Genomic DNA, 10863 nt, shown 5'->3' with positions numbered 1-10863 from the left:
GCTCAGCGGGTTAAAGCCTCTGCCTTCGGCTCAGGTCATGATCCCAGGGTCCTGGGATTGAGCCCCACATCAGGCTCTCTGCTCAGCAGGGAGCCTGCTTCCCTTCCTCTCTCTGCCTGCCTCTCTGCCTGCCTGTGATCTCTGTCTGTCAAATAAATAAATAAAATCTTAAAAAAAAAAAAAAAAAAGACTGAAACCAACTAAGCTGCTGACCATACTTGGTGGATAAAAAGAGCTGTTCCAAATGCTATTGGAATTTTAAATTACTTCATTCTTATCATGTTAACCATGAAATTAAAGGCCCATTTAGATAAACAAAAATCACTTAGTCATACATTGATTCTCCAGGGCACAGAGGAGTCACACAAATACATGAGCTCTTGTCCTGACATCCTCGGTTTCGGTCAATAACCACCTCCCAGTCCAGGGAGGCGTAAGGACAACGAGAAACCTTGGCAGCTGCATGTCCCCTCCAACCTGGCCCTATCCTCGTGTCCTCTGCCTCCTGTTGACTCCGGATGGGATGAGATGTCTGAGTTCCCAGCAAAGGACAACCGCTTTGCTTGTGTGTTAGATCCCATCCCCTCCTGCCTACCTAGGAGAACTCAAGAATTTTGTGAAGGCCTCGACTGCTGTACGTGGGGATACTGTTCCCCAAAGGGTTCTTCAGTCAGAAAGAGAGGAATGTCCTAGGCAAGTGCAGAGAGCTTTGGAAACACCGGCAGGGAAAAGTGGAGCGGACGATTGTCTCCAGGATATTGCTTCTCTGCCCCACTCATTCATTTCTTCCTATTTAATCTTTCCCATCAACAGTCGTTTTTTTTCTATCTAAAACAACCACCCTCCAGAAAACCTCCAATTATTCCCTATTTCTCAACTTCACTACAAAATTATGAGGTGTCTCCAGTTTCTCTCTTTCCATTATCTTTGGCATCCACTCCAGTGCAGCTTTGGTTCTCCCCACTCCACAAGACTGCTAATAAAAGTCATGAATGTCCACTACCCACCAGTCACTAAATAAAATGGACACTTCAGTCCTTATCTTATCTGACTTACCAGCTGGCACTAGATCCAGAAGATCACCCCCACCTCCTCCAAAAAACTCCTCACTCCCTTTCCAGGTACCCACAAGCCCCTGGGGTTTTCCTCTTACTTCTCTGATTGCTCCCTCCCAGGTTCCTTGACTGATTCATCATCTCCTGGCTTCCAAAGTTGGAGTGCCCAGACTTAGTTCTTCTCTAGCAGCCCTCATTTCCTTGATGGATCTCATAGTCTCATAATTGCATCACCTATGCACGCAGGAGTCCCAAATGTACATGCCTAGCCCAGAATTACTCCTGAATTTCAGATTTGCTTATCTACTACTCTGACACCTGCATTTGCATACTGAATAGGTATTTCAAACTTCACCTGTCAAAAACTGAGCTCTCAATTTTCCCTATTCCTGCTCCACCTCCAGGTTCCTCATTTTTGTTAACTGCAACTCCAGCCTTTTAATTTGCTCTGGTGCCAAATGGATTTCTTTTCCACACCACACAGTTAAATGCATCATCAGCCAATCTTGTTAGCCCCACCTTCAACCAGCATCTGATCATTTCTCACCACCTACTATTACTAGCACCTGCTACTGCTACCAAGGTAGGTGTCATCACATATCTTTTACCTTGCTCCCTCCTCTTTCTCCCCTCCACCAATTCTCTTCCCTAACAGTAATCAGAGATTTTAATAAAACACACCATATCCTATCACTCTGGCTAAAAAACCTCCCAATGGCTTCCCTTAGAAATCTACCCAACTCCCTACGATGGACTACAAGACCCTATGGAGTCTGTCCAGCTGTCACAGTCCTGATCTTGCCTTCCACTTTCCCTAGCTGCTCACTCTTGTCCACCTTCCACAGCCGTTGCTGGGTTTTGCATGCACTGGGCATGATCTCACCGCTGGGTTTTACATTTGCTATTCCCTTTGCCTGGAATACTCTTCCCCCATGTGGCTTCTCTCTCCCCATCTTCAGCTCCTGACTCACCTTTTTGGTCAGATCTTCTCGGACTACCCATTTTTTTTTTAAAGATTTTATTTATTTATTTGTCAGAGAGAGAGAGATCACAAGTAGGCCGAGAGGCAGGCAGAGGCAGAGGGAGAAGCAGGTTCCCTGCCGAGCAAGGAGCCCAATGTGGGACTCGATCCCAGGACGCTGGGATCATGACCTGAGCCAAAGGCAGCCGCTTAACCAACTGAGCCACCCAGGCTTCGGACTACCCATTTTATAACCACAACGCAACCTCCCCTTCCTCCCGCTCAGCACACTGTGTCTCTTTTCCTTCCCTGCTTTAGTTTTCTCCACAGCACTTAACCACCTAATACACACACACCTTTTTTTTTTTTTTAACTTTGTAAAAACTTTTGTCCGGGGGAGCCTGGCTGGCTCAGTTGATTAAAGCTTCTGCTTTCAGCTCACATAGTGATCCCAGGGTGCTGGGATCGAGCCCCGTTATCAGGCTCCCTGCTTTTTGGAGAGCCTATTTCTCCCTCTCCCTCTACTGCTCCCCCTGCTTATGTGCTGTCAAATAAATAAAATCTTAAAAAAAAAAAAAAAAACCCACAAACTTTTGTCTGTTTCCTTCCAATGGCAAATAAACACCATAAAGAAAGGGATTCTCATGTGCTTTGGTTACTGCTATTTCTAAGCACCTACAATATTTAGGTGACTATATAACTAGTAACTTATTGACTTAAGTGAAGTGCATTGGATCCTTGATCTCTAGGAGCTCATGATCAAAAAAGAGGACACACAAACACAAATAAAATGTGTCATTAAAAAGAACATCAGGGTGCCTGGGTGGCTCAGTCGTTAAGCATCTGCCTTCAGCTCAGGTCATGATCCCAGGGTCCTGGGATTGAGCCCCACATCAAGCTCCCTGCTCAGCAGGAAGCCTGCTCTCCCTCTCCCCCTCTCCCTGCCTGTGTTCCCTCTCTCACTGTGTCTCTCTTTCTGCCACATAAATAAAATAAAAATCTTAAAAAAAAGAAAGAAAAGAAACATCATCTTGGGGCGCCTGGGTGGCTTAGTTGGTTGGGCATCTGACTCTTGGGTTTTGGTTTAGGTCATGATCTCAGGGTTCTGGGATCGAGCCCCACATCAAGTTCTGGGACTCTGTATGGAATCTGCTTAAGACTCTCTGCCCTTTTTGCCCTCCCCCGACACATTCTCTCTCCTCATCTTTCCAAAATAAATAAGTCTTTTAAAAAAAATCATCTCACATGTGTATTTTAAATGACTTTTACCATCTGGGAGTTGAGTGGCCAGAGAGTTTAGCAGAGGGGGAAAGTGCTCTAAAAACATGATAAAGGAAATCAGGGAAGGGGTGCCAGTGATCCACTGACGTAGAACTTTATTTTTCACTGCTTTGTGTTCCTAAGTTACTTTTCTTCATCACTTTGTAGATGAAAACATGAAATGTTTATATAAAGACCTGTCAAAACACTGAACTTTACCTACTAAGGAATCTAATTTCCCTTACAGCTGTGGCCCCATGATTGTCAGGATTTCTCTTGGTGTCAATATCCCCTTGGTCTGAGCTGAGTCTGGTGTAATGGGCAGCTAGCCTACCTGAGCTTACTCAGCTGACCCACGAAATACTCTTGTTACAATGAGTGAGAAGTTGCTGGAATTACATTTCTGGAATTGGGGAGCTTCTACCCAATCACCTTTCAATTATACCTACTGACGTTACATGTTACTCAATAACATAGGGCAACAAAGAAAAAAAAATAGCCTCTTTGATTCTTTATCCTATTCCCTTTCTCACAGAAGCTAGAAGTGGGGAAGACAAATAAATGAGAAGACAGAGATAATATTTCAAAAACCAACTTGCAACACTCCTCAAGGACTGCCCCTCCATACTACTGTATAGTATACTAGTTCCTTTCCCCTGAAATATTTATCTTAACAGAATTTTTTTCAAAGGCCGTAACTTTTCATTTTTTCTTAGATTTTCCTAAAAGAATACTGTAAACAGATACATGTATTCCTTTGTGTCTTTTTTCTTTTTACCAATAAAAAATACATTAATTCAAGAAGAGAGTAATAACATGGGAAAATTATGTAAACTCTATAGGACAAAATGCATTTTGGTATATTTAAGGACTGTAAAATTACAAGATTAAGTTATTCTCCATTTTAAACAAGCAGACATCAAGTAGGTTATTGGAACAACCCATTGCTACTTCAGATATTTCAAGTTAACAGGACTATATCCGACACGAACTACATATTAAGCACTGAATCAGTACGACAGGGAATTAAAGAAGACATGACTGATTTGTTTCTTATGGTCCCTGGATAACCTTCTGGAAAACTTATACCTATGACATAATATTAATTCATTCAGCAAACATCCATCATGTTAGGTATTATACTGAGATACAGAGACAAGGAGTATAGTTATCCTCCAAAAGCTCACTGTACAGAAATATGTGGAAGATATTAAACTGAATATAATAAAATGCCAAAATGCACACTATAGACACTGGGTACTAAGAGTAGCCTGAAAGAAAGTTAATTATTTTAAAAGTGCCAAATAGTATTAAGTATGTTTAATATCATATATATTGGGTAAAACAAAATTATTATACCAATATTTTCATAACTATACCAGCAGGGACATCTGCTCAATTTCTTTCTTTTTTTTTTTTTTAAGATTTTATTTATTTATTTGACAGAGAGAGATCACAAGTAGACGGAGAGGCAGGCAGAGAGAGAGAGAGAGAGGGAAGCAGGCTTCTTGCTGAGCAGAGAGCCCGATGTGGGACTCGATCCCAGGACCCTGAGATCATGACCTGAGCCGAAGGCAGCGGCTTAACCCACTGAGCCACCCAGGCGCCCCATCTGCTCAATTTCTTATTCAACAGAAAATAGACACACATTAGCAAAGATGTGTTTTCTTCTGCTAAGATGAGGGGAAAATCTCATCTGGAGAGGAAAATGATAAACTATTTAAGGATGTGACAATGTATTCATCTCTGTACGCATCACTGTGCTTGAAAGGATCTTCAATTAGCAAGCACCTAAAATGTGTAGAATGAACTGGAGGTCAGTTAAGGGGTTCTATAGCATAACCAACCTAGACCCCCTCCAACAGAAAAAAAATAAAGAAAAAGAAAAAAGTATTCTTGCTAAGAAAGGCTCCTGGCTTGTTCCTGGCACTTGGAAATACACACATGCTTAAATTCTTTCTATTGTATCTGAGGTTTGTGCACATGGTTTCTCAGGGAAACAGACAGACTAAAAGTACATGATAGTAAAACGCAAGGGTTTCATGGAAGGATTTGGACTTGAGATAAACTTTAGGGATTGGAGGATTTAGGAGAAAAACTGCTCTTAATGTTCTGTGTTGGGAAGACTGGCGTAATCGGCTTTAGCCTTAGTGGATTTCAACAAGGTAACCAATAGCTGTGGCAGACTTAAAGTGAATTTAAATTATCTCCAAATATACTCATTGGACATATCTAAATTTGTTGACCAATTCCTTTGCTCTGCCATAGTTCTGTTTATTTCTGAATATATCCAGGGCTAGGACCCAGAACTCTGCTGCCTAATCAGAGTTAAATCACTCTTTCTCATAGACAATGAAATTAATGATAATACTGTCAAATGATAAATGTTTAATACTGTCTGTGTACTTCAAACTGGATCTATTTCTTTTTTTTTAATTTTCAAACTTAGCATCTGAACGTTTGGTATTGCTAATAGGATACTATCACTTAAAAATCACCTAGGGCTTCCTGTTATATGAGCACAAGAAACCACAAGAAGCTGAGAGCACAGATGGCAAACTAAAACAAGAGACCCTGCTCAAAATCCAGGATATCCCCTTCAGAGAAGTGCTTATGAGTGCATGGAGAGCATCAGGGAGAAAAAGAGGTCAGTGAGGACAGGTGGCAATATGCATGCACCTCAGAGGATCATTTCTCATTCCTAATTAACAAGGTTTATTCTGTCCGACAAGGCTCTAACACTAGCCATCCCTGCTGGCAATTCGGGTTTACAAACTAGTCTCAGAAATTCTTTTTTTTAGAAATTCATTTTATAACATCATTTTGTAAAACCATGGACAAACTTTACTCCCAAAAAAGTTGACAAATTAGTTATAAAAAATTGATGTTTCAAATAATGCCTGTATATCAAAATGTAATTATGAATTTTTTTTATTATTTGTGAATTACTTGAAAAACCTAGTAATGTATTTAGACATGAAACAAATCTATTTATTTATATACTCTACTCATTTAAAATAAAGAACACTAACTGAAATATGTGGATGTAATCATTGTAGATTATCTCAGCCTCTTAAAATTATTTGCATTGGTTTTATAAAAATAATGTTTTCATATCATGCCATAATTCTGTCCAAAGACCACAATGTAAATGTCAAGTGAAAATGTGTTAATGCACTGCATTAACATAACTACAACACAAGTTAATATGTGAAGTCATAGGATGGAAATTGACTTAAATTTTATAATATAGTCATTCTTGTATTGTTATAATACATTTAGACAAATTAGTGGGCTGACTCTAAGTCCAACACCTCGAAGTTCTTATTAGAACTCTTAGGGTCAATCCAAACCACAAATGCCTACACAATTTTATCCCTGTGATTACTTAAGATTTCCTGCTTAAAAAAAAAAAAAAAAAAAAAGCCACCTCTAGATAACTAATACATCTTGTTAGCTTGAAAAAGGTAGTTATTAAATGCTTGATACATATTTATCAATATAAATTTCCTGATGGGGTTATGTGATGTATAACTAAAAAAAAATTAAGATGACATTTATCTCATTTTCCCAATTAACAAAGGGAAATTAGTGATGTTAAAAGTATTCTTAAGTATCTAAGGCAGAAGATAAACAAACATATCTCATCTTCATTGGAATCAATTAATAAAACCTTATTTTGTAAGGTTACATTTGAGACTTTAAATCAGAATTTAAAATAAGAATTTACTAAGATGCAAATTGTACTTTAGAGAGTCATTTTCAGAAATTATCAATCTATGAATATCTGCTGTTACATAGATACAGTCAATATTAACTGTGATGTTACAAATCACAACCTGGTGAAGAATGGAGACTGTACCTCCCCCCACCGTACTGGCCATGTAATATGGGCAAGTTACTGAACCCACCTGTGCATCAGTTTCACTCTGTCAACCAAACATGGTCAGAGGGTCTCCTCTCATGAGCTCTGCAGGGGACATTCAGTAGCTAAGCAGTGGCTGGCATGCAGTGGCTGCATGGCCCTGCATGGCACACTGCAGGGCTCCTCTGAGAGCACTGGACCAGAATTTGAGCACGGCAGGCTCAATGCGATGCTCAAGGCCATGACTACTCTTGAACACCTACAAAGTGATATTTGGACTTTCACTTATACAATTTGTTCTTAATGGGTAAGAAAAAAAATCCAGTTTCTGAAATACCACAATTTACATCCAGAGCAAAGTTTTATGGGGGGGAAAAACCCCACTTTATTTGTAGATGAATACCTATATAACTGAAAAGCGGACCTACAGTTTTTCAGAAATAGAAAACAAGGTAAAAAGAAATATTCAGGATTTTAAGGGAAACTAATAGTAAAAACCAAATGACAATTGTTATTTTTCAGTCCCTTTGAAATTGTAGCCTGTTTCCTGAAAGAGAAAGCAGAACAAGGATAACAAATGTTATAGCATTAGACCTACTGAGTTTGAGGGCTAACAGAGAATAAGGAGATAATCAGAATCAACTTTTGTTTCATATATGAATAAACTAAAACTCAAAGAAGTTAAAGTGTCTTACTTAAGGCCATAAAGGTAGTTTGTGAAAGAGCCAGGAACATTTTTAAGTAACCACGTCCTTCTTCTCTGTCTCAAGTAAGCCTACAAAGTAGCAAAAAGGTTGGTGGTAGTAATTAGGGGGTAACAAATAAAGAAAGTCTAATGATAGCATCCAAAACATCCTAATACTCATTATGATGAAAGCTTTTCTGGCATCAAGAGAGAGGTTCACTACTTTAGGATGCAGAATATACGATACTGGAAGTGGAGAAAAAAACACCTTTTGCAGCTCACCTACACAGAAATCCTTACAGTTTACATAAAAGGTCCTCACTCTCATCACACTGACTTGAACTCCATTATCAATTATTACCACCTAAAATAGTCAAGGCTCAGAGGTTTTCATAGACCTAAGCCTAAATTCTTCAAAATACTACCTATTTGCTTAGTGTTCCTCTGTAATATGGAGAGATGGAGTAAGACAATTTAAGACTTCTATTGAAAATTCTCAAGTAGGAGGCACATTACTCTTAGTGAGGGTATGCGCAACTATGAATGTTTTACTTTATTAGCTTAAAGCAATGTATTTTTATGTTAATAACTCCACTCTATAAATTTTAAGATGGTACGCTAAACTCCTTATTTAGGACTAGAGAAGACATTTGCACCACATTCCACAACCTTGGCTATAGGACCGGAGAATTACCTCAATAATTATCATAGTCATAGAAAAAAATTAAGCACATTTATAACATTTACCAAACCTGAATATTGCAAAGTAATTCTCCTATAAGAAATCTAATATTTGATAACTATAACCAAAAAGAAGTAACCTGTAAAACCCTTAAAATTTAGTTATTTTTTCAAATGAGGAAAAAAATGCCACATTCGTACACTAATCCAGAGTTCTGTCCCATTTCCAGGCCAGACAACGGTTTCTGTGTTCAACTCTGCTTCTAGCTATTATCTGCTGGCTAAGGGCCTAAAAAGAATGGTAATACACACAATACACCATGAAAATTCAAGACCAGGATTAGTAGCAAAGTAAAAAATGTACCAACGACACAGAAGTACTATCAGATTAAAGTTGTCTGACAACACTGTCCAATAGTGGATGGAAATCACCACTTGGGAAACAAAATGTTCCATAAGTTAATACCAGATTCCTGAGTGAGTCACAATTTACATTATCTTTTGCTTAAATATCATCTTATCGAAGTAGAGCATTGTGTGTTTTGGGATCAATGATTTAAAATCCAGTTTTACATATTTAAGCTCATTATATGCTCTCATTAGTAAGTACTTCAAGGAAAAAAAACTACACATTTAACAAGATTTCAAATGTTTCACTTTAACAATTCCTTTATTTGTACTGGTCCTTAGTAGTCAATCTTCATATCCGCATTTTTGTTTCATCAACAATCATCTCAGACACACCTTCTAACAAGATTGACTTAAAATATTACGACAGGAAACTATGCCTTCAGGAGCATGTTTATTGTGTTTGAGATGATACATCAGGTGCTCTCTGAGCTACAAAGGGTAAAAGGAAATCCTCTCATTACAAACTGACAAAGGTAAAAGGTAAAACATTTTTCACAACAGCATGAACCACATACTCAGAAATAGATCTGGGTTTAATACAAATGACATAATTCCTAGTCATCTACGGCTACTTTTATAACTTCATACAGATAATGAATTAGGCTAAAATGCACTATAATATTTGGTAGACTTCAGGACCAGTATCCTTAGTACATCACAAAATACATTTTGATATCCCAAAGAAGCAAGACTTGCAAGTAGGCGTTTTAAACATAACTAATCTACAGCTACAAAGTTCTACTCTTGATAGCATTTACCTTTTTGGGGAGTCTCCCAGTCTCCAAAGGATAAAAGCAGAGAGTAGAATCAGTATAACATATACACAGAAGTCCGTATTGTAAAGGCTATAAAGATTTGCAGCACAGTGGGAAGGGGCCCTCTGCTCCTTCACACCGCATACAAATTCTGTGAATTATGTGGCATATCTCTTGGTCCACTGTCTGGCTATCCTGTCATGTTCTGCTCTGTTGGTCAAATACTGAGTGGCTATGCTTCCAACCAGAGGATCCGCTGGAAAAATAGAACAGTAAGAGATATTACACAGTGTCTTATTACAGTTTTAATACTCTGTTAAATTAAAACACTAATTTTTCAGCAGCACCTTTTTATATAATGGCTAAATTTTCAAGATTAAAATGCTTTAAATAACATAAGCATCTGTATATTTTAATATTCAAATTAGAAAAGGCCTTTTAACTAAAAAATACATGCTGACTTAATAAACTTGATTTTTTTAAAACTACTACTCTGCATTTTATTCAGCAATGGAAGTGTGGTTGGTGATTATATTTCTACCTTCTTCTGGATGTTTAAAAATGTGATTTTTAAATAAAAATGCAAATCTTACAATATAGTTTACAGCATTTCTATCTAGATATTATGCACATTCACAAGCATTTAAAATATTATTAAGCATATGTACTTTCCTTCAGTGCCTTGCTCTTTCCCTATCAGTTCACTTAGAGCTGCCTCACCCTTTTTAATTCTATTGGGCATAGGTAAAACTGCTGGGCTTACAATAAAAGTAAAAGCCTTTGGTGATTAGTTCAATATGTAAAAAAAGTAATTCAACTTTTTAAAAAATGACCACTTAGTAAGATAACATATGTAAAATCCCAGGCTTTCAAGTCAACTATACATGTTAATATGTGGTAATTAAGCATTTCTTGAAAATGTTAGAACTATGTTATTAATGACTTTATCTGAGTTAATACAATCATAATCTAGTCCAACACATCAACTATAACTTTAATATCCACTATTATTACTTATAAAACCTAACTATAATCTAAGAGAGAAGGGAGAACAAGAAGCCATACATTAATTACTAAGTAAGCAGTTGCTTTAGAGCACACGACAGCATGGAAGGAGCTAGAAAAGGAGGCACTGGTGCCAGTCACGGCTTTCTTCCTATCAAACAGGTTTGTACCACTACATAATTTAG

At 37.9% G+C, this 10863-nt stretch overlaps 1 protein-coding gene across 2 annotated transcripts in view; it reads right to left on the bottom strand.

The window, feature by feature from the left end:
- Positions 1-9287: 9287 nt before the first annotated feature.
- The window catches only part of LOC111141912 (ubiquitin conjugating enzyme E2 E3), an 88763-nt gene continuing 87187 nt past the window's right edge, over positions 9288-10863 (bottom strand). For both annotated transcript variants that reach the window (XM_022494756.1, XM_022494766.1), the window contains exon 6: positions 9288-9929. In XM_022494756.1, coding sequence (XP_022350464.1) covers positions 9832-9929 — 98 coding nt within the window. In that variant the 3' untranslated portion in view covers positions 9288-9831. The remainder of the gene's footprint in view (positions 9930-10863) is intronic.

This window comes from Enhydra lutris, unplaced genomic scaffold (genome assembly GCF_002288905.1).
Source record: "Enhydra lutris kenyoni isolate GAN:26980312 unplaced genomic scaffold, ASM228890v2 scaffoldscaffold1, whole genome shotgun sequence".
Classification (NCBI taxonomy): domain Eukaryota; kingdom Metazoa; phylum Chordata; class Mammalia; order Carnivora; family Mustelidae; genus Enhydra; species Enhydra lutris.
This window is presented reverse-complemented; position numbering and strand designations above follow the sequence as displayed.